This window comes from Dendropsophus ebraccatus, chromosome 1 (genome assembly GCF_027789765.1).
Source record: "Dendropsophus ebraccatus isolate aDenEbr1 chromosome 1, aDenEbr1.pat, whole genome shotgun sequence".
In the NCBI taxonomy this organism is placed as follows: Eukaryota; Metazoa; Chordata; class Amphibia; order Anura; family Hylidae; genus Dendropsophus; species Dendropsophus ebraccatus.
The window spans coordinates 87,009,070-87,033,905 of NC_091454.1; the positions used below are offsets into that span (position 1 = coordinate 87,009,070).

General features: G+C 41.6%; 1 protein-coding gene and 1 long non-coding RNA gene across 2 annotated transcripts in view; one reads left to right on the forward strand and one right to left on the reverse strand.

Moving 5' to 3' along the window:
- The window catches only part of NTN4 (netrin 4), a 79,731-nt gene that overhangs the window by 44,726 nt on the left and 10,169 nt on the right, over positions 1 to 24,836 (reverse strand). Inside the window, exons 2-3 of the mRNA XM_069974347.1 lie at positions 23,845 to 24,374; positions 10,258 to 10,536 (exon numbers count right to left, since the gene is read on the reverse strand). Coding sequence (XP_069830448.1) covers positions 10,258 to 10,536; positions 23,845 to 24,374 — 809 coding nt within the window. The remainder of the gene's footprint in view (positions 1 to 10,257; positions 10,537 to 23,844; positions 24,375 to 24,836) is intronic.
- Positions 61 to 23,912, forward strand: LOC138795367 (uncharacterized). Its single transcript, XR_011363592.1, has 3 exons — positions 61 to 185; positions 2,082 to 2,197; positions 23,556 to 23,912. It is a non-coding gene; the product is annotated as an uncharacterized lncRNA (long non-coding RNA).

Here is a 24,836-nt window from a genome sequence, read left to right on the forward strand (position 1 = left end):
GTCCAATCACAGAATGTTATGAACTGTCTGGTCAGGCTGGCGACCAACTGCCACCATCATTGGAGCTGTAAACAAGTCTTCTGGCATCTTGTGGTTTCTGAGGGGCAATATTCTGCCCATTTTTTCTTTTAGAGAGACGCCTGATGGACGGCACAGCTCCCCAGTACATCCCAGAACATCTACTGGTAATTGTTACTGGTACACACTGCACATAGGACAGCGGAGAGGGACACTGATCATGGGGGGAGTCTGGTCATGTTAGGGGGCCATGTAACTAGCTGACATTTAGAAGACTTATCTGTACAGGACATAGATGACAATAGTGATAGATGACATCTGTGAGAAAAAAACACACAGCAGCCAGTAACCTGTAATGTTATACAGTATATGGCTGTAATTCAGATCATACATAGGTCTCTGATCTGGCCCATAGAGTAATATGGGGGTGTCTGCAGCCTCCTCAATGGCAGATTGTGCTGCACTATATACAGACTAGATATTGCAAAGTATTAAAGGGGATATATCAAGCGTTCTTCCAGTAGTAATAGCCTTTGTTGCCCATAGCAACCAATCACAGCTCAGCTGATTTCTGATGAACCGAATACAACAAGAAAACGGCGCATTGATTGGTTTATAAAGTGAACGATTCCCAGCAATCTGCCCCAATTTATTTACTGTAGGTAAATAAGGGCGCCGGGAGGGTCAGCGTTAGGGGGCTGCAGCGGACCTGGGCTGGGAAGGTTGCCGGGAGGTTCCGCGTTAGGAGGATGGGGCTGGCCTGGGCTGGGAAGGGTGCAGAGAGGGTCCGCGTTAGGGGGCATGCATGATCTAGGAAAGGTAGCGCTGGGATCTACTTTATAGCAAAGGACAGGTAAATTAAGGGTAAGGATGGGTAATCGGGTTAGGGTGGAGGGGCTCCCTCATGGTGCCTTCACCTTGACGTGGTGAAGGAGCTTGTGTGCCTTGGTAATCCAATGAGCTAAACTGATGGGAGCAATACTCCTGGTGGGGTCACCCATGCCAGACAGGTCAATGGGGAGAGGCCAGACTTAGCAAGGCACCCAGAAGAAAGGAATGGTATCCTAGAAATTAAAAAAAAAAAATTAAAACACAATGGACATATACTTATTGACAATACATTGAGCACTCTCACTATACATATCAGTCAGCAGGACACACCACACACATTGCTATTCTCATCTGCTTTTGTTGCTGTTGACTTATGAACCTTGTAATAGGCAAGCAGGAGATGGCAGGCGATGCACCTACGATTCCAGTCTACCACTAAGTTCTGTCTGCATTCCTACTAAGCCTTACCCCTTTATTAAGTACCCCCACAACCCACAAACCTTTGCATTAAGCCCTTGGGTTTTGAACTAAATTGCACTTCTGATTGTCACCCCTGTCTTCACCAGTACTGATAAGGGGTCTCCTTTTCCTCCAAGGTCAGATCTGCAGCAAACATAAGGAGATTGGGTCTGCTGGGAAATATTAGATGAAAGATATGGGGCTGGCTGAATACAGGGCTCCAATCTGATGGCTGGCTCCTCTCCTGCATGGTGCTGTACGAACTGTACCATTTCTATTACTAATGTCTTACTATGTTGGGAAGTGCAGGGACAGTGTTGGGGAAAAAAACCGCCATCAAGCTGTTCATGGACTGGCCCACTTAGCACACCAGTCCATCTGGCATTTCCCAGGTTTGCCAGATGGGCAGTACGGTCCCAGCATCTACTAACCTGCTGTTAAAATTCTTTTTCAAAAGATGAACATTTCAGAAGATGAATAATAGTGGTTATAGTCCAGTTCATGCATGACATAATATTACTGTACTGTAAACAAATTATGAAAGGGATTTAGGGCTAAAACAAGAAATATGGTCAAGATCCATTTAACATAATAACAAAGAGACTGTTTAGATGCTAAATATTTTGACATAACAAATACTTCTTTCTAAAACATGAAATGTTTGCTTACATGGTCCTGTGTAAGGTAGAGATCTATCATTCAACAACTGTCTTAATCTGTGAAGCCAGCAGTGTTTACACTAAAAATGACTGTCATTTAATATTCTTTAATAGGAACCTCAAAGTTTTCTCTTGTTTATCTTGAGAAAGCTGAGAAGCCCCTTCATACATTCAGTACTTTTGATGCTGTATCCCCTGAAGAGCTTTGGGCTAATACTCATACGGAAAAGGTAAACAGAACCAAGAAATGTATACACAAGAATAGTTAAAATTCATGCATTTCAGCTCTTTGAAAACTACATGAAAGAAAAAACATAGCAAAAAAATGCGTGTGGCTTGATGGTACGATAAATTTTAAAGCTATATCATCAAAAATGAAATTGTTTCATTAACCCAGTAAGGACAGAACTTATTTTGGCCTTGGGGGAATGAACAACCAATTAAAATTTTTGAGTGATTTCATTTTTTGCACCATGCACTATACTAGAAGTGTGTATTTCACTGGTAAAATCCCCTGATTACGGAAGAGCATGCAGTGATTGGCTGTCCAGTATCGCCTCCCTACAGTGCAGTGTGGTACTTCATGTACTAATCTGCTCTTTACTAGAGATGAGCGAACCTGACGGATTTCTGGTTCGTACGAACCAGAAATCTCGGCATCTGACTCCCGCTGTCTACCGACTCCGTGCAGTGGGTGGATACAGCCTAAGGAACGCCTAGAAAACTGGGATACAGCCTATGGCATAGGCTGTATCCCAGTTTTCTAGGTGTTCCTTAGGGTATAAACACACACACCGTATAAGCAGCGTATTTACTGCTGCGATACGCAGCAAATACGCAACAAATACGCAACAAATACGCAGCAGATTAGATCTAAATAACTGAACACAGCAACAAATCTGCACCATCAAATCTGCTGCGTATCTGCTGCGTATACGGTGTGTGTGTTTGTACCCTCACACTGTATCCACCCGCTGCACTGAGCCGGCAGACAGCGGGAGTCAGATGCCGAGATTTCTGGTTCGTACGAACCAGAAATCCGGCAGGTTCGCTCATCTCTACTCTTTACCTGCACCCGGGTGCGCTCCTCCTTTGAGGAGGGCTCCTTTTTTTTCTGGAACATTGGGTGTACTCTTTTCCTCTGCACAGAAAGTAATTTACAGCTTTCAGTTGCTCTTTCAGATGGTTGTATGTAAGAACTTGCTTTATCTATATTATTTACTATGATTCTCTCTCTGCTCTGTGTCAGTGTGCAGAGAAGTACCACATAGACTTATGCTGCGTTTACACAGAATGATTATTGTTCGAATTTTCGCAATAACGATGGCATTTGAGCGATAATCATACCGTGTAAACACAGCAAACGATCAAACGACGAGCAAGAAATCGTTCATTTTGATCTTTCAACATGTTCTTAAATCGTCGTTCGCTGAAAATTCGCAGATCGCTTCGTGTAAACAGTCTTTCACCAATTTACCCTATGTAAAAGATGGGCTAAAGCGATCTTAAAAACGATCGCAATAACGTTTTTTCTTACATATTTTCAAACGATTTTTCTAACAATTTATTTGTCTAAACGCTGATCGTTATAAAAACCAAATTGTTGCTTCAAAATTGTCAAACGATCTATTGGGCCATTGTAAGGTTGTTGTTAGGGCAGTAAGTCAGAGAAAGGATATAGTCATGTGAATGTGCAGGTGCTCATAGTCCCATCAAACCTCAAATTCAATTTTAATATTAATTTCAAATTTAAATTCAAAATTACAGTAAGGAACTGCTTAAAGGACAACTCCCACAAAAATTTTTTTTTGCTCATTTAACACACATTACAAAGTTATATAACTTTGTAATGTGGTTAAATACCCGGCCTGGCCCCCTTCCCCCACTTTCGGACCCCCGACCCCCCACCCCGGAAGTTAAGGAATGTATACATTACCTATTACGATCGTCACGGTCCTCTTCTCCGGGGCGGCATCTGGTGACGACGACGTCAGAGCCGAGGGGCGGTCCGGGTCTTCTTCCTCCTCGGCGTCTTCATGCAAAGTGAATGGGGATGAAAAGGCTGCTGGTGCACATGCGCACCAGCAGCCTTTTCATTGGCTGGAGCGCATCACATGGCTTCCAGCTTGCTCAGCCCTGATTGGCTGAGCTTGCTGGAAGCCATGTGATGCGCTCCAGCCAATGAAAAGGCTGCCGGTGCGCAAGCGCACTGGCAGCCTTTTCCATCCCCTGGACCCGGAAGTTGGAGACATCGCTGGATGGCGGAAGGCGGCGACGGAGAGGCGGACGGCGGGCGAATCGAGTGGCGATCGTCACCGGAGAGATGGTGAGTATGGTGTCTGTGTGTGTCTGTGTTTTTTTTTTTTTTGGGGTCCCGCGGGAGTTGTCCTTTAAAATTCATAGAAAATTTTGTTTAGAACTTAAGATTTAATTTCAGGTAGTTCAGTTTGGTTCAAGTTCAGTGAAAATTTTTATTATTTTATTGCCCCCCAAAAGTTATACAAATCACCAATTACACTTATTGTGGGAAATGCTTATAAAGTGTTTTTTCCCAGCACTTACTACTACACCAAGGCTTTACTTCCTGGATAAAATGGTGATGTCACGACCCGACTCCCAGAGCTGTGCGGGCTGTGGCTGCTGGCCCCTGCCATCATCCTCTCCAGCAGCCACAGCCCGCACAGCTCTGGGAGTCGGGTCGTGACATCATTATTTTTTTCCAGGAAGTGAAGCCTTAATGCAGTAGTAATTGCAGGGAAAAAAGCACTTTATAAGCATTTCCCATAATAAGTGTATATTGGGGATTTGTATAACTTTCGGGGGGCAATACAATACTTTAATAAAAAAAATTTCCCCAGACTTCTCCTTTAACCCATATTTTGGTTACAGTTGCAGCCTTCTACCCCTTTCTACACCCATTTTACAGCCATTTTTGGGACCTATGGAATATTAATGAGGAATAGAAGGTGAACTCACCAAACAATGCCTTCATGGACTCTTAATTCTTTATGTAGAAAGTTTGACAGGTGTGGACAAAACCAGAAAAACATCGGATGAGTGTAGGTAACAGCCTGTTTTGCACTTCCAGAGCAAAACCACCGCCTGGCCTGTCAACAAAACGTCTGTCGGTATTGTCCACACAACTCCTGTCAAACTTTTATATGAAAAATAAAGAGTCATTTTTTGGTGAGCGCAGCTTCTATTTCAGCTTCTATAAGTCTCTGTGAGCTAGCACTGCCGAGCCTCCCTCATTGATCAGAAGTGACACCTGACACAGTTTTGAGTGTAGTGCCAACCATTTATACTTTTTGTATCTATTTTTTTGGCTTAAAGTTTGGGTCCCTATTGACTTCAATGGGATTTCTGGTCTGGTCAAGAGTTTGAATTAAAGTCCGGGTCAAACTTTTTTTTTTTTAAATTTAAACAAACCAGTCGAATCCGAATACCATCCGGTCCGCTCATCACTAGTATTAACCACTGGTGTATTAAAGGGGTTATCCAGCACTAAGAAATTATTTATATAATGCTGGCCGGCTGGAGAACATGGTAAACATGCTATGCTTACCTTTCCTATGCTATGCTCTCCTCAACTGATCTGCTGCAGCGTCTGCATGTCCCCCGCTGACTGCAGCCCATTTAATTCTAAGACAAACTTGTCTAGGGAGTGACAGCCCGCCCACCAATCACTGGCCATGGCGCTGTCCCATCTAAGTCAATCATTGGCTGAGGGGGTTGTCACTGCCGAGATGAGTTTGTCTCAGAAATGGAGGCTTTGCAGTCAGCAGGGGATACTAGAAATGCTGCACCAGGACACTGGGGGAGCGCGGAGAGGTTAGCATAAGATGTTTATTCTTCAGCAGGGCAGCATTATATTTTTAAAAAATCCTAACGCTTGATAACCCTTTTATCCACTGTGATTTCCTTACAGATATTGACAAATATTCAGCTGAAGTACAAATGGTGTAGTACTTGTAATTTCTGTGTCCAGATACCAACAAAGGTTCAAGTGTGTACATACATGAGTCTGATTCTGAAAGTATGGGGTATGGCTTCTGTGAGAGAAATCATATTTGTTGAACCCTGCATGAACTCACTCATTCAGTGAACATTTAAAAGTGGAAGTTCCTTTAGAGAATGGCACCAAATAGTTGTCTAGTTCACATGACATTCCTAAGAGTTTAAGGGGGAATGCTGGGCCTTCACTTGAGTCACCAACTATTTTTTACTTTTTTTTTTATAAATGACATGTATGGAAGTCATAAGACTGGGGCTTAAATAAATTGCTTTATGACTGGGACTTTGCCAGTGAAAAAGATGCAGGACTGATTGTACCCAAACTACAAATACATAAAAGTTTGGAGATTTCTCTTTTTTTTTTTTACATTTACTTACAAATACAGTCATACCTTGGTTTAAGAGTAACTTGGATTGAGAGCGCTTTGCAAGAAGAGCTCGCAGTTTTTCAACATTGTAACTTGGTTTAAGAGCATTGCTTTGGTTTAAGAGCTTCCTGTACTGGGTGGGAGGGAAAGTGGGGGAGGGACATGGTCTGCATAATGTGGTCTACAGCACTGTACTCCCCACCTCCAAATCATGGCAGATCCACTTCAGGCTGGGGATAGTATCAGGGGAGAGAACTGTGGCGGTAATCTCTCCCCGTACTTATGAGGTGAAGCACTGATGTTGGACAATAAGGTCTGGTTTAAAATAGGCATTACAATTCCCTATAAGGCTGAATTCACACATAGTATTTCCGTCAGTCTTTTGGTCAGTTTTTTTTTAACCAAAACCAGGAGTGGGTTGAAAACACAGAAACTGGGCAAACCTATCCATTATAATTTTGCCCTGTCAGTTTAACTCCTGATTTTGGCTAGAAAAATACTGACCAAAAGGCTGACAGAAATACTATGTGTAAGCATGGCCCAGAGATGTTGTTGGCTTTCTCCATCAATCCCATAAGGACTGAATAACACAGCAGCACAAATGCTTGACCATCACTCTATTCCCACTGGTGGAACAATAAGCAATCACCTATCCTTTGGATAGGTAACAGATGTATATCTTGGGACAACCACTTAAAATGATAAAACTATGGTTCCCAGCAGTCACTGCATATATTTTATACAGCTTTTACAGAAGAAAATAAGACAATATTAATATATGCAGCTAGCTCCTAGTTGTGGCCAAAATATTTTGATAAAAAAAATGTTTGTTAAGAACCTCTTGGGTTAAATACACTAAATACATAAAGATGCACCTAGAGACAATGCAGTGATTTAGAGTTTTAATAAACACCTTACAGCCACATGTGGCAGAAATGTTGTGGGTTTTGCTGCACTTTACACCAGAATTTGCAGCACTGCAAAATTAGTGCAGATGTTAATACAGGTCAGTTACTTGCAGATATCTGGATGTTTATTTTAGATGGGAGTTTTTAAATCTCTTTAAATCACTTCACCAGTAAAGCAATGTGAGAAAATATTATTTTACTGAAAGAGTAGTAGATGCTTGGAACAACCTTCCAGCAGATGTGGTTGGTAAATCTTCAATATCAGAATTTAAACATGCTTGGGATAAAATATATCTATCCTAAGATAATAAGAAGGGAAATCCTAAAAGGGCAGACTAGATGGACCCAGTGGTCTTTTTCTGCTGACAACCTTCTATGTTTCTACCACTATAGTAAATACTGCAGATTTTCTGCATGGACATGCAAATATACCGCATGCTGATGTACACAGAGGGTACATCTGCATGAGCAGCAAAGGGCCATGGCTCAGCTCTTTTTATTTGTGTAGCTGTATCAAAAAGAGATCTAAACTCATGACCTCCAAACTATGATAACATGGAATTTGTAGAAAATGTAGAACATGATACAACAGCTAATATCAGAATAGTTAGCATTTATGTAAAAAAAAAAAAAAAGCACTTCTATTTAATACCACACTCTTAGCCTATGTTCACACACGCACAACACACAATAAAATACACATAAAACTGTTAAATAGGTATAAAACACAGTGGTATTTTGTATTTATTAACGTGTTTCATTAAAGTCTATGAAAAAGCAGTCATCTGTGCACACATTGTAAAAAAAAAGTTTGGTTTTTACAATATGTGCACAGGATGACATTTTCCCCATAGACTTTAATGTATCAGAGGTGTACTGGATCCTAGGATTACCACAGTTAGGGTCCTATCACACAAAACAATTTGGAACGTCTGCTGTCCGACGTTCCGTGTAAAGGGGGTGGCAGCAGCAGACCACCACTCTCTTCTATGGGCCAGCCGGACGCTGTAATGACAATTCAGGCAGCCCCTCCTGCTGCTCCACCTGGCCCCCACTCAATGTTTGTGCATGTAATAGCACAGCCAGTGAGCAGGGAATAAGAAGGAAGCGAGTGCTGATCTGACAGGTCGGCGCTTGCTTCCTCCTCAATATTGGGCCGTGTAATAAGCCCTAAGTCTTATACTGTGCTAAAACAGCTATATCCTCAAAAAGCTTTTTATTCACAAGGATCAGTCACACAAATAATTGAAATAACACATTCTACTAACATAATCTACAATTACAAAAGGATGGTCAACATGGATACTTTATCAGGACACTGGACAACCACAAACGGGAACAGAAAAATAGTAATCTCACCACCTTTTAGCTGTCTTTGAAATTACGCTAACTCCTGTAGTAAATCAGCCACGGAAGAACAGCTATTTTTTTTTGTTTCAGTGCTGCATACAGCTCACATATAGGAGCGTCCATTGACAACTGTATCTCAAGTGGGTGCTAGATGGAGTATGTCACTGGTGAGGTAGTGATGTGCTGCCTTGCACTTTGTCCTTACATGAGGCTCAATGCAATGGGTGTCTACCTGGGTGGAGCTAACCATGTGCCCTGTTCTGCATGTGCAGAAGAGACATGATAAAAGCTGGGCCCTAAAAGAACCAGAAAGAAACAAGGTGATTGTAAATTATATCAATTGGTGCAGGAGTACCCAGCCGCACACTAGGATCTGTTATTTCAGGGGGGGGGGGATTTAAATGGTCTCTAGTATTTAGTATCTGTTTGCTCTCTGTCAACTTACACTGTGACAACTACCAACATGGTCATACTGTAATCTTCAAGCAATTCAAATAGAAAGCACGGCAGAGAACAAGGCTACTATGCTGCGGCTCAGCTCATTTGCTCGTATGGTGCTCAGCATAGAAAGATCCATATATCAAGACTCTTGAATCTTGGTGAGTGCCGCATCTTTATGTCTCAATATGGATACTTCAATCTTCAAGGTTTTTATGTTTTGTCCTGATAGAATTTGAACCTATTCCTGGCATTAAATATAAAGCTTCTATATGAATTCATATTAATTACAGCCATCACTTATATAGAAGATTGTAGAGAATTTCAACATACAAATTGCTCGTTAACCTGGAGAATAAGCCACTAACAGGTGGCAGAAGCTTATGTTCTGGTACATAAACCCAGCCCACAAACAATATCACAATAAAATCACATCACTCTACAAACTATAAGGTCAGTTCCTTGGGAAAAGCCTCAAGCTTTTTTTCTTTTTTTCTTAAAATGTTACTGTCATTTATGTCAAAAGTTTTGAACATAGCAGGTTATAAGCAGGTGAAGCATGCTCCACTCCCTGTCTGGCCTCCAAATCTGACTCTCAATTCGTTATAGTCTATGGTTGAATGAGTTAGATTTTGCAGCGGGACAGGAAGTAAAGTGCGCTGACACATGCTTCACCTGCTTTTAACTAGTGATTTCAGCAGGTCTCAGAATTAAGACCCGCTGTGATCTAAACTTTTAAAATGTCTGGATGACAGATATACACAATGACATTTTAAAGTTATGCTGACTAAACTGATTTGTTCTGTGTCAGAGTCAGTGTGTACAGTATGTGTGACATGGCCCTTACAGCCCCTTACATGTGTGGTGACAGCGCTGTATATAATTTACACATAAAGAGGAGGCAAAAACTTGAGTGGCTCGTGGCCTGACAGTCTGGGCAGCCCACAGGAAATATGTCCGGCCTGGAAGATTGTCAGTCCGGGCCTGGTCATAAAAAGGAAATTTGTACCAAAAATGCTAATGAACTGTTTAGAATGTACAAATTTGAGCACTCATTAAATATTGAAAATAAAATACAGAAAAATTAAAACAATTACATAAAATATGGTTTAGGGGTCCACACTTTCACAAATCAGACTACTGTTTCTTATCCTATAGTTTCAGCAATTATATCCTGAATTGTATTCTATTGCACAATAATTTTATACTCACCACCTGGAGTTTGCTGGTTGTCCGGACTTGTCGAAATCCATCTGTCGGTACACAGTGATCAGCATGTCCGTTGCAAAAGCAGCTTCCTTTAACAATAAAGTCATAAACAGCATAGTGTGCAAGGGACTGTGGCTTAATATCCAAACTCTTATTCCGACACGGGCAACTTTGTTGCTTCAGTAGCTGTACACGTAGGTTAGTAATCTTCAACTGATCCTGAGCCTTTTTACTGTAGGGATCCACAGTTGAATAAGGTGGTGACATCGTTCTGTAAATAACCTACAGTGACATATGAACGCGTAAGACTTGGTAAGACTAGACATAAGACTAGGTAAGAAAATTATGAATATGCATGACATTTTAAAAGCTGTTTTAATTTAACAAAAGTAACACATTGGAGGAGATTTATGAAAGGGTGTAAATATACACCTGGTGTAAACTGCCCACAGCAACCAATCACAGCTCCTCTTATATTTTACCAGAGCTGAAAGCTGAGCCGTGATTGGTTGCATTGGGCAGTTTACACCAGGTGTATATTTGCACCCTTTCATAAATCTCCCCCATTAAGTTTACATTGAGGCTGGGTTCACACTGTAACATAAAAACAAAATAGCATTTTACTTAAATACGGAGGAGGATGTGCAAGGAATGTGATGATTACATGCTCCAACTGTATAACACAATTCCTCTAATTATTTTAAGGGCCTTTTACACAGGCCAATTATTGACCAGGAGCACTGCCAGGGAAGGTGCGGGGGGAAGCCCATAGAGAATAGCAGTGGTCTGCTGCGGCCGCTCCTGTTCCACAGAGCAATGGCAGCAGATCACTGCTATATTAGTCATTTGTCTTTTAACACATTGAAAGACAAACGACTGCAATGATCAGCCGGCATTGTTCATGTCAGCTGATCGTTGCCTTCTATTACACAAGACGATTATCATCTGTAATGGCTGAATATGGTTGATAATCGTTTCGTGTAATAGGGCCTTAAGGCCTTTTTGACACGTTCAGTGATTTGTCTGGGCCGCAAAATCTTCAGCTATTTTTTTCTTCGTGATCCATGGAAAATCATCCGTAATTGCATCTGTTTCTGTATCCGTAAAATGTGACAAGTAATAGTTTGCTTAGATTTGTATTTTTTACACACGTCATCAGTGACATCTGTGATGTCCATAAGAAATACGGATTCTATAGACTTCTCTTGGTAATCCGTACCGCAATCATAATCCACACTAAAACATGTCCTTGTTTTTACAGAAAGGATTATGAATCAAAATTAAAATTGACTGTGTGAATAGCCCAATATGAGTCAATGTTCCTTATGTTGAACCGTAATTACTGATCCGCAACAACGCACAACTATACGGGTTGTGTGAATAAGGCCTGGCACATGTTTGTTGTGGCTTTGGTTTATAATGAAAGCCATGGCATAGTGGTGGATCCACCTTATGTATAATAAGATCATCACTGCTGATCTTCCTGTCAATTCTAATGAAATCAGTGAGCCTCCAAATTTGAAGTTGTCTTTATATACACATAAAATACATAAACTTTAGTTTTATCATTGTTGGGTAAACAATTTGAAAAAGATTTGTTGAATAAAGATTATTGAATAACTAATGTGTGCCAGAAGCTATACTTTCACTAATGAACAGCATGTGGTACATCTAGACTTGGAAAGTTCATTTAAAGTGTGCAGATGTCAGCTAGCAGTTAGGCACACCTGGCAGATAGGTAATATGGGTTACCCCAGGCGTCATCAAAGAACCTGCCTCAGGGAATTATTCAGACCATCTGGCATTCGACATTTGCAAATTTATGTGAAGTTATCCAGTACCAAAACACAATAATAGTCAGCACTACTAGTTTGGGGAATGACACATTTTCCCTTTTAATGTTTTCTCAACAATATGCTTGGCAAGTTAATGATTTATCTTATCTACTAAACAAAAACACATTTTGACTCTTTGAGTACTCATAGAAGTATTTGAGTAAATAACCTGTCACTTCTTTGATACAAATTCCAACTAGAGATGGCCTGGCAAGAACTGTGGCCAAATCTGCAACATACAAGCTGCTAATAAGGGGCTATCCAATGGAAAATCTGTCTTTGGGGCATTGACTACTCTCGCAGAAGCAAAGAACGCTTTAATTGTCACAAGGGTCCTGGGGTGTTTCTGGTTAGCAATGGTTAATACCTAACAAAAGAAGTCCAAGAAAAGACCCAGCCTAGATGCCCTGCAGAAAGCTCCCAGGCAAAAGGGATGGAATTGAAATGTCTTAAAGGGTCTAACCTACAAATACAAGCCATACCCCAAGTACAAAATAGCACAACCAGTGAACCCATTGACAGCACCCACACAGGGCTTTCCATAGGCCATGGCAGCAGACTACTTCCCATAAACAATAGTGCCCTTAAAGTACTACTTATAAACAGTACCAGCTGATCTCACCCAAATAAATAACACTTCCAGCAGTATTAAATGGTCAAAGGAACATTATAGAATCCACAACTGAGCTCTCTGTAATTTACATCTTCTATTTTTCAGATTTGGAAGTGACTTTGGACTAAAATCAGCCTCATTTGGGCTAATCCAACAATGCAAAATAAGAGGGATTCAGCATTAAGAAAGTCACTCCTTTTTCTTTCAAAACATGCAAAGCTACACCTTGTGGACCGATTCCCACTAAAATCAATGAGACATCCTACACAGAATCCATGTGCAGACATCTTTGTGTGAACAGACTTTAACTCCAATATTTCCTTTATAGGGTGTAAAAGAGATTTGTTTCCTATAAAGAACTCTAAATCCCCTGCTTCCCTTCTTTTCATGACTGGAACTATATATTATATATAAAATGTCACTAGATATGACAATTTAAATACCCCTAGTTCTGGGTTGAGGCAGTGAAGGAATCTATTTCCTGTAAAATTCCTTTTCAAGCTTTTAACAATGTGAACCCATTCATAAAATGCCAGGAAATCATGTTGACATTACAATAAGATAAATTCAGGTCTGAATATTTCCCACAGATTTTATTCTCATTATGCTGATACATAACATATTCCATCTTGTTATCTTCATCATTTTTCACAGAAGTAATTTTAAACACAAGCACATAGCACACATTCTGTGTAAGCGATTTCCATCACATACCAGAAAGTTTTAAGACACATTATTTGAACACCTGGTGGGACCTGTTTTAGTTTTTGTAAAATGTTTTCAATGATTTCTCCCTACTTTTTCAAGTACGTAAAGCAAAGGTTGCATACATTTCTTGTGTCTTTGAGATATGTCAGAAAATGTTATCGATGGGATTCTGAGAGTTGGGAGCCCACCAATTACTGAAATAAAGAAACTCACACATATTACTCATTTCAACAGGGAAAGCTATAAACATGCCCAGACATCAAGCCTCTCAAAGTTACAAGCTAAGGCTATGTCCCCACTGCGTACAAACAACAGCCATTCCACCATCAAGTCTGGCCATAGGTAGCCTTAAATAACAGCCATTTGCAGCGGAATGGCCATTGTTTGTATGGCGTGTGAAGATAAAGGGGATATCCAACAATATGGTTCATAATTTAATTCAGTCCCAAACTCTGAATTTGTTTTTGTATTTACACTTATTAAAAAAATTCTAATATCACCAGAGAATCCCAAAATTATTTATTATCATAATTTCGTTTTAAAGTGCCCTTGGTTGTGCTATATATACACATATGATAGGGGGTTACATACAATTTGCAAATGAAGTATAAATGACTATAAGGGGTATTCCACACAAACATAACTTTTGATATATTGCTGCCCATGGTGAGACTAACAATTCCTTCCAAACTTGTTATTATCTATTTAGTCTTCTTCTCCCAGTTCTCAGCTTCTGCATTCTGCTGAAGACACAAAAATCTGTGTATGAGCCCCTTTTTTCTGTCTCCCACTCCTCCCCCTCCCTTCTTAGACAGCTGATGTAAACAAATTCCTGGCAGGCGTTATCTGCAACATTGTAGCTTCTTCTTAATGCTGGGAGGGTTAATCACAGTAAGTTCATTAGCAACTTGACCGCAGAATAACCATCCTAGTATTACAAAGAAGCACCAGAAGCTCAGAGGAAGACAATGGCATCCTACTTACATAGTGAGGCCCACCCAGAAGTCGGATCCACCTGATTTTTCCAAGTTTAACTAAACCCCTGTGTACTGTATGTTAAACCTACAGCTAACCTATAAATCCCATTTCCTAGAGGGGGGATGCATGTATTTTGGCATTTGTGGGATCACATAAATTACATAAGATACATAGTGAGGTTACATTTTTAAGGCAGTGCCACTATACATATATGCATGCCTCCCTCTCTTTCTGTCTGTACCATGTATTACTTAGAATGGCAAGGTCATGTATTCATTAAAATGGCAGGGTCATGGAACTCACTGGAATGGGGCTGTGCAGCAGTACAAGGCATAGCCAAATGTTTGACAGCATCACTGTGCCTACATACTGTAAATGTTCTGTTAGTTGGCTGGGAATCTCCACTCTCCTAGAAAACTTGCATTTCAGGGACTAGCTAGAGAGAAAAAAAAATAAAATAAAAGCCTCTGTATTTTAAATGAACCTGATATGCTCATCATACCATTTAAATAGCCTTTCAGCACCCATGGCTTTTTCTAGGAAGGGGTGTCGCTACGCATTAAGATTTGGGGCCATTTCCCCAGATAGGAGAATCACTGCCCCAAATCCTTTGCGTACCGAGCAGGGGAAATTCTGCAATGAGGCCACTTGAGACATGGTCTCAGGCGGCACCCACTGCTGTTGAACAGGTACCAGGTGCTGCATCTGGCTCTTTCACTATGAGTGCTCCTAAAGAGTGCTCAGAGTTGAATAATGCAGCAATGTTATTGGCAAGCAAGAAGCCATTGGCCACTTCCTCCCCCATGCACTCATGTGGTCGCAGAGCGGGGGCAGCAGACACATGTTGGAGGGAGAGCAGTGCTGCAAGGCAGATGAGTTTTGTTTTGTTTTTCACTTGCATATGGGACTGCCAGGGAAACTACCTATAGGGGGATGCCTACATCTACAGACAGGATATTATTTACTTAGACATACATTATTTATACATACATATATACATCATTTACACATATATTATTAACACATACATGTACACATATACTGTATATCTTGTCAGTACAGAGATCTCTCCAATGAACTACTTAGATCAACTCAGAGGACCCGTGCTCAGATGTTTTAGGACCCTAACAACTACAGGTTCCAGGAGTGGTCTGCAACACTGATTTGTGACATTAAATTAGAGGAGGCAGTCTACTTCAGGTTTAAAAAAGGTGGGAGCTCCCAAATTCTCACTTTCAAGCTCCTAAAAACCTATAAGCAATATAATGCAGTTGCTTAACCAAAAAACTGAAATAAACCATCCTAATCCTCAAGGGAACAAATTATATCAAAGGAATGTTATACTGTAATATTCACGGAAATGTTAATTTATTCATTTTGATAACATATCAGAGGAATATGGAGAGACCAAGAGTTCTCAGCCTTTGTAGACTGTGTTGACTTCAGGAAAATACAAATTCCTGGACAACTGGACGCCTAATCAGAGATACACTGCTTTGCTGCTATTTGAGGCACACTGGCATTTTCTGTTTTTTAGGATCTTAGCATAACAATATTACAGTCATGGCCAAAAGTTTTGAGAATGACACAAATATTATATTTTCACATGATCTGCTGATAGCAGTCCATTCTTGCACAATCAATGCTTGCATTTTGTCAGAATTTGTTGGTTTTTGTTTGTCCACCCGTCTCTTGATGATTGACCACAAGTTCTCAATGGGATTAAGATCTAGGGAGTTTCCAAGCCATGGACCCAAAATCTCTATGTTTTGTTCCCTGAGCCATTTAGTTATCACCTTTGCTTTATGGCAAGGTGCTCCATCATGCTGGAAAAGACATTGTTGATCACCAAACTGCTCTTGGACGGTTGGGAGAAGTTGCTCTTGGAGGACATTCTGGTACCATTCTTTATTCGTGGCTGTGTTTTTAGGAAAGACTGTGAGAGAGCCGATTCCCTTGGCTGAGAAGCAACCCCACACATGAATGGTTTCAGGATGTTTTACAGTTGGCATGAGACAAGACTGGTGGTAACACTCACCTCGTCTTCTCCGAATAAGCTGTTTTTCAGATGTCCCAAACAATCGGAAAGGGGATTCATCAGAGAAAATGACTTTACCCCAGTTCTCAGCAGTCCAATCCCTGTACCTTTTGCAGACAGAAGTGGCTTCTTTGCTGCCCTCCTTGAGACCTGGCCTTGCTACAAGAGTCTCCGCCTCACAGTGCGTGCAGATGCACTCACACCTGCCTGCTGCCATTCCTGAGCAAGCTCTGCACTGCTGGTAGCCCGATCCCGCAGCTGAAACACTTTTAAGAGACGGTCCTGGCGCTTTCTGGTCTTTCTTGGGCGACCTGGAGCCGTTTTGGCAACAATGGAACCTCTCTCCTTGAAGTTCTTGATGATGCGATAGATTGTTGACTGAGTTGCAATCTTTCTAGCTGCGATACTCTTCCCTGTTAGGCCATTTTTGTGCAGTGCAATGATGACTGCACGTGTTTCTTTAGAGATAACCATGGTTATCAGAAGAGAAACAATAATGCCAAGCACCAGCTTCCTTTTAAAGTGTCCAGTGGTGTCATTCTTACTTAATCATGACAGATTGATCTCCAGTCCTGTCCTCATCAACACTGGAGCAATCACTGAAACGTTGTTAGCTGGTCCTTTTAAGGCAGGGCTGCAATGATGTTGAAATGTGTTTTGGGGGATAAAGTTCATTTTCTAGGCAAATATTGACTTTGCAAGTAATTGCTGTTAAGCTGATCACTCTTTATAACATTCTGGAGAATATGCAAATTGCCATTTTAAAAACTGAAGCAGTAGACTTTGTAAAAATTAATATTTGTATCATTCTCAAAACTTTTGCCCATGACTGTAGTGTCGTTTTTGTCCATTACCTTAATACCTTATTATATCTAAATACCTACATATTATGTAGGAAAAAATATGTAACTGTGGAAGCAACACCCTATAGTAGGGTGATTTCTGCCGTGTAAAACATTGCCATCAAGTGCCCTACTCATACTCTAATAGTGACCAAATATTGCTGCCATAAAGTCATAGTACAGAATATAAATAAATGTATGCTCAATGCAATATGTGTTTTATCTAATGTACATGACTCTTCGAGTACTGCACTGAAAAAAGGTCCTTAAGGGTTATTCATCTCTTATTCAGGGTTATTCATTCTCCACAAACTGTCCATAGCATGGATAGTTTTCTGTGGAGTTGATCTTGGAGCTCCCCGCATCATAATTAATTATGTTGTCAGGAGCTCTAATAGTATGTGAAAGCTTGCGCTGGTGTCCTGTCACAGCCGAGTACACAAGTACAAACATTTAAGCAGTATGGTGGTGGTGTGGTAATTGAGCATTCCCTCATTTACCTCTTCATCCCCTTCCTACTTGTTAATGTCTTTATGCGATTTTCCTGCCAGAGAAAAGATCACCCTGTGTCCTGTTATAGTAATGTTGATATGTTTGTGGTGTACGCTTGAGCGGTCCCTTGCTAGCTGGAAACATGTGACACCATTTGGTGTTGGGGCAGGATATAGCTCAGCCAAATGTTAGGTTGTCATGACGCCAATGCCAGTTCGGCACACAGGTATGGTGGCACACCTGCTTTTATTTTAAGGCTATACCCTTTCCGCTGTGGTCAGTAACCTGCCAGGCTGTTTGGGGGTCCCTTGGGTACTTGTCACGGTGGTCCCAAGTGGACTTGCGACCCACCCGGACTATTGGTACCGCCACCCACAGAAAGGGGAGATGACCCAAGGAAGATGCAATGGCTGTGTAGGTGCTTAGGGAATAACCACTAAGTCCAATTAGAATAAATAAACGTCTTCTTTACATCAGGAAGGCTTAATACAGTGATATACAGCAGGACCTTGACTTAATAATATACTTCAATCTTTAGCGACCTGATCTGTGCTAGGAGGTTAGAGAGAGGCGGATGTCGGGGTATAAAAGTGCTCTGCCGGAACTTTAGAAGGAGAATAAATAGAGTACTTGAGAGTAGAGAAAATACTTGTGCCCGTGTTTTGACTCTTTGGTCTTTGCACCACCTATTGCCCACCAATGTCAGGCAACCCGTCCTAGAGGGTGACACAAGCCCCAGACCTTGTTACCTGGGTTGAGCAGGGTGGTCAGAGTTCTCTGATGACACCTACACTGCGAGATAGAGTACGAAGGCTTCTAGCAACTTTGCTCTATCCGGATCAGTTCCTTTCTTCTGTTGGATACTTACCTGTCACTTTTAGACTGGTTCTCGGCGTGGGTTGGGGTGATCCCTGATTTGTCCTCTCTAAGTGTGTGTTCAGCACTGCATAGTGTGTGGAAGCGCTGCTTTCAAGAAACAAGTACTAAGGTGTCTCATGTGTATCCATGCTCTACAGAGACCAACCAACCACTGTCCACAGGGGACCTGGCAGAAGCCAGGGCCCTTCTTGGCTACTACAGGGACCTTTCTGGCTTGCGTCCTTCTTCTACACAAGCCAGAGTAAGACTCACTGAGGTGTAGCTACACTTACTCTCCTCATGTGACTTCCTTCTACAGCATTTGTAAGGTGTGCTGTGAGTGGGTGAGAAGAGAGTGCAAGAGAAAGAGAAGGGTTGAGATAGAGGGTAGAAAAGAGAAAGAACTGCCATCGGTGTACAGATCCTAAAACAATGACCCTTTCGTTACATCCAGCTTAGGTACTACTTCATTACCACTTTTACTTTGAAGTACAGACTTTTGCGAGGGGTGTAAAGATTAGAAACACCCATAGTGGGACACCACATGTTTTTTGATCTGTTGAACATAAGTATTTATCCTTAGGGGTTATAGGTTTGCACCTTGTTCCTTTAGGCTACAAAAGCACAGGGCGGATCCGCAGCAGATTTCTCACTGCAAATTTGCAGTGAAATCCGCTGCATCGGGAAGTACACTGATTGGTTGAGCGGGACATTCAGCCGGGAACCCCAGAAGCAAGCCGGATCCTGGACCAGGCAATGTATATGCTCCGTCCGGCAGGGAGGTTAACGGGGCAGTCTCCTTACATACTTGCAGTGGGATGTCTATCCTGCTGCGAGTATGTCTTCCATACAAACTACAAGGCAGGGATCCGCAGCAGATTTCACTGCAAATTCACAGCAAGAAATCTGCTGCGAATCTGCTTTGTGTGTTGGTTGCAAATATGGCAGCATTTTGATGGCCTTTTTGGGTCTGTGGGTTGTTGATTTTTGTTGTTTGTTTTTTTCTGTGTATGGTCTTTATCTGGTGTTTTTTCATGGGTTTCTTTATGAAACTTAAAAAAAACACAACAGAAATAAAAATGCATGTTTTTTTTTAATGTTACAAAATAAAAAAGAATATTAAAGGGGTACTCCAGAGGAAAAAAAAAGTTTTCAAATCCACTGGCATCAAAATGTTATACACATTTGTAATTACTTCTATTTAAAAAAACATAAGTCTTCCAGTACTTATCAGGTGCTGTATGTCCTGCGGGAAGTGGTGTATTCTTTCCAGTCTGGCACAGTGCTCTCTGCCTTCACCTCTGGCTGTGGCAAGAACTGACCAGAGCAGTAGCAAATCGCTGTAGAAAACCTCTCCTGCTCTGGACAGGTGGTAGCAGAGAGAAAAATATTTTTCACAAAGTTTTTTTCGCATTTCAAACAATGTCCGTGCAGCCATTGCTGCGCGATAATTGAGCCATCTAATAGGCTTTGTAAGCGGGTGCCGATCTAGCAGAATATTAGGCTATGTAATACCACCTTAGTCCTTTAGGTTTAATTCACCATGAAACATAGGAGAGATAAACATACTGCAGACTCACAGTGGCTTCAAATCCAATTTACACATCCCCTTTCATTGGGTGCACTACAGAACATGAATTATATCATCTGCAGACAGGCTTCACCCATGAGTGCCCAGTTATCTAATAGACCGTTCTCTTTGAAATAATTCCATTCCATTGAAATCTGGCTTGATAACCTATCCTGACAACTTCTGTAATATAATATGACTAATACCAAATAAAATGAGGCTAACCTTGCAAGCGTACATGAGCTTCTATTAATTTACTATAAAAGAAACTGAATGGAAGTAGGATTGTTTCATCCCACAGCTAATCTTCCCTTAAATGGGTGGATGATCAGGCAAACTAAAGTTCCTACGAATGTTCCTAAGGGTACTACTACACGAAACAATAATCGTCCGAATCGGCCCTATCCAGCCGATTGTGGTTCTCTGCAATAAACACAACGATCAGCTGATGACAACGATCATTGGCTGATTGTTGATAAAGGTTCAGTCCTATAATTGTTGGGCGCCGATCGTGCATCGTGTAATAGCGGTGCGCGGCCGGCGGCTGACAATATGTAAACAGAACACATTATCTATCTATTCTGCAGGGCTCCTCTTGCGCTCTGCTTCTCACCGGGTCCCGCGCACTCCAGCCAATCACAGGCTGGGACCGCTGCAGCCAGTGATTGGCTGAGCGGCCTGTAAGCTGGAGCGCACGGGACCCAGGGAGAAGCAAAGTGCAAGAGGAGCCCTGTAGCATGGACAGGTAATGTATACAGTTTAAGCAAGGGCTGCAAGGACATCGGTAACGATGACCATGCAGCCCTTGTGAAACGATTATCGGGCTGTGTAATAGGCCCAGTAAACAAGCTAGTTTACAGTGATGAGGTATTCTAAAGTTTCCCCACTAGGTGTCAGTGTTTCTTATACTAGTATGTATTTCTATGCACAGCTGAGGAAGTTATGCAGTGCTAAGCCCCTTAAAGGGAGAGGTCACCGGGAACACCCTGACCCACGCTAGAAACAGGTCAGAACAGAGCAGGGCAGTATTCTGACAAGAGAAGAACTAGCCTTGATAAGGTCTTCGTATCCTATCGTGCAGTGCAGGTAACTGGGACACCTCAGAATCCTAGCTACACCCAGATAACCCCACTGGGGCTTGTACTACCCTACTGGGATGGGTTTGAAGATACCAAGGGGCAGAAGGTGGTCAGACCAAAGTCTAAACACAAGTAAAAGTAAGTCTTCACTACAAAGATATCTTCAGGTTCCGGCAGCGTACATTGCTACGCTGGGTTGGGGCTCCTCTGGCCAACTCCTCTCCTCTATGCTGCTCTACTCTACTCCACTCTACCTTACAAGCACCGCTACAACTACCTCTCTTATCTCTTCTCAAGCACCTCTTCAAGCACAAAAGGTCAAGCACTGAAGTATGTGTAAAGATTTATCTACTCTGTGAACTGTGTACTGTTGTATTGAAAAGCCTGACAGTAAAACTGTGATATTTTTATACTACGGGGACTCTGTCATCTTCTATACACACCGGCACCTATACACACAGCACCGTACACCTTGGGTCTTTTTTCCCCTTTCTGTGGGTGATGGTACTGACAGTCCAGGTGTGTCAGATGCCACCCAGGACTACTGTGACAAGAGCCCAAGGGACCCACAACAACACAGCAGTTTATCAACCATTTGGGGAACACAGCCAGCCACACAAACAAGCAGGTACCAACATCACACCTGTGTGCTGGACAAGACTGGCGTCACGACTAGAGATGAGCGAACCAAGTTCGGGTTCGAGTCCATCCGAACCGAACGTTCGGCATTTGATTAGCGGGGGCTGCAGAACTTGGATGAAGCTCTAAGGTTGTCTGGAAAACATGGATACAGCCAATGACTATATTCATGTTTTCCAGATAGCCTTAGGGCTTTATCCAAGTTCAGCAGCCACCGCTAATCAAATGCCGAAAGTTCGGGTTCGGATCGACTCGAGCATGCTCGAGGTTCCCTCATCTCTAGTCTTGACATTAACACCACCGGCTGAGCTGACACAGACAAATACCTGTGCTTCACCACAGCTGTACATGTTACTTTTTTGTATGGCATCATTGTAATATCTGAGGCATGCTACAGGCATTTTACATGTTAAAGTGAGAAATACTGGTCTTAGTAAATTCCTGCAATATGTAAACATAGTCTAACTTCCACATATGTAACAATAACAATATTTTATCAGATACATTATAAGTTTCAACTCATCAGGAGGCATATGTATATGAATACTGCTGTTCATATAGCTGTACAGTAGAAAAAACGCAGTTGGCACCTACATCACAAAGTACACTAAAGAAATTCCAAGGGTAGCCACAGATTTCTACAGCATATTTTGACACTTTGCACTGCAATTTTGCCTGCAGATTAGCCCCATTTCAGTTATCTGCATTCTGCACCCTGGTGCTTTAAAAAGTGTCAATTTACAGCATCTTTGAAATGTGTACTTAAAATAATATGCACGGCAATCCACAATATGGCCTGCAACACATATTTCCATTTAAAACAGTATTCTTGCACTGAATGTGTGTTTCAGGACATTTTGGAATGAGTACGAGAAACGTTTGTATGAATCTAATAAATATAATACTAAGAACCCAAGGGGTCTTAGTTACCTTATCCCTCTGAACCATTTGACCCCTTAAATCACGGCTCTTTGTGATCCACAGACCTTGTTTTCATATTTCAGCAGCTTGTTTCACTTTTGGTCTAGGCAGTTAGCCTACAGGTCCCATCATCTACAGCGTCCTCTGTTATTCCCCCTATGTCATCATCCCTAGCGTCACATGTATCAGTGTTCCCTTCCAGCCCACAATAATAGAAAATAATTGGTATAGGTGTAGAAGCGGTTACATGGTTTTACAGGCTACTAGGACTGCCTGTAAGATCATGTGACTGCCCCCATACATCACCTGTGTGGGTGTGCTCTTGTATTCAGAATACAGCTCTGTTCCTGCTTATTACTAATGGGCATAGCTGGGGGATTGGAGGGAGTCGCCATCCCTGAAGAAGACCCCCCCCCTGATTCGTGGCATGATGGAGGAACGCCCCGACCCAAGATGGTGCTGATAAAAGGACCACGGGCCGTGACGAAATATTAATTAGAAGAACCACAAGACTTCCAGTGGCCATAGGGGGGCGAGAAGTATAATAAGGCTTATTACACTATATGGGGATGTTATAGAAGTTTTGATGTACTGCACAAATGGGAGGAAATATTTTTCTGTGAATTTCCCCTTTAAGGCTAGGATAGTTAGATAAATAGCAGATAATTAAAGCTAGTCATATTTTTTAAATCTGTTTTTATTTGCTGACTTTTTGATTTCTTTTTCAGTCATTTTCACTGCGCTGCTACTCTGCTCTTTTAACACCATGTGGATAGAGGCTTTACAGCAGCCACATTGACCACAGGAAGGAAATGCCAGGAGTTGACCCATTGACTCATATGAGATAGTATTCTAGGCATGCTCTGTGACTTGGCCCACGTAAAAGCACCCTTACTCTAGACAATTATCATTGCTGATGCTTGTTTGTGCTTACACTTTACCAATCATTTGCATAGTGCAAAAAATGTTTTATCACATATGTTTAAAACAGTCCACACACAATAAATGCACACTTACCTCCCCTCCAGTACATGGAAATACTTGTGAGTATCGAGACGTGCAAAGTGCGTTTTTCACACTAACATCATCCTCAAGCTGAAAACTTTCTGTGCAGTTTGTGGAGAAGTACTTATATGGACGCCAACTCAAGCCGAAATCCTGTGAGCTCTCAAGAATCATGGCTGCAGGTCTGGGAGATTTAAATACCATAATCAGATGGGTAAAGTAAAATGTTGTTTCCAGGTTTAACTGAATAATTTCCCTCTGAATATCCCTGGCTGACTGCCACCATGTGCGTGGAATTCTGAAAGTTGAATCTGCCATTGCAGATGCTGGGTGTGATAGTCTGGAAACTGCAGCATTACATTTTTCACACTTTGGTTCTTTGCAAGTTTGGTCTGGATATTCAGTATATGTGCAATATAGTTCTGTGCTATTAGAACCACAAACTGTGTCTGTCCATAATCTCCGACCAAGAGCTAAATTGCCCATCCTAGGGTTACATGCTTTTTCTCGTTGAGATGCCATTGTAGCCATGGTGTTATTCCCTAGAATAAAGGAATGGTAAATATATGGTTACCAGGTATCAAAGATTATCTTTATAGGAAATGGAATAAAACATTTTCATAACATAAAATAACACAAAAACAGTATACGAATAATGTGTGTGTGTGTGTGTGGGGGGGGGGTGCCCTTGGTGTTGCTGCGCATATAACATGTCAGGTACTGGTATAGAAGAATTGTAAAGTGTTATATTTTTAAACAAGTGCTTCATCCAAGAGCACAATTTCTTTAAATCACAGTATTTACATGGCTGGAACAAGATTCATGGAAGTGAGGTGGGATACTAGGGCCCACAACAATGCATTAGTCTACAATTCATTGTACATTAGTGTACAATGTTCTAGTACTAGTTGGTTTCCAGTAGATTCCCAAGGACAATTTCTTCTCATACTTTGAGATTAGCTGAACTGCCCATTGTGGGGTGTAGGTTCTCTGAATATATAATA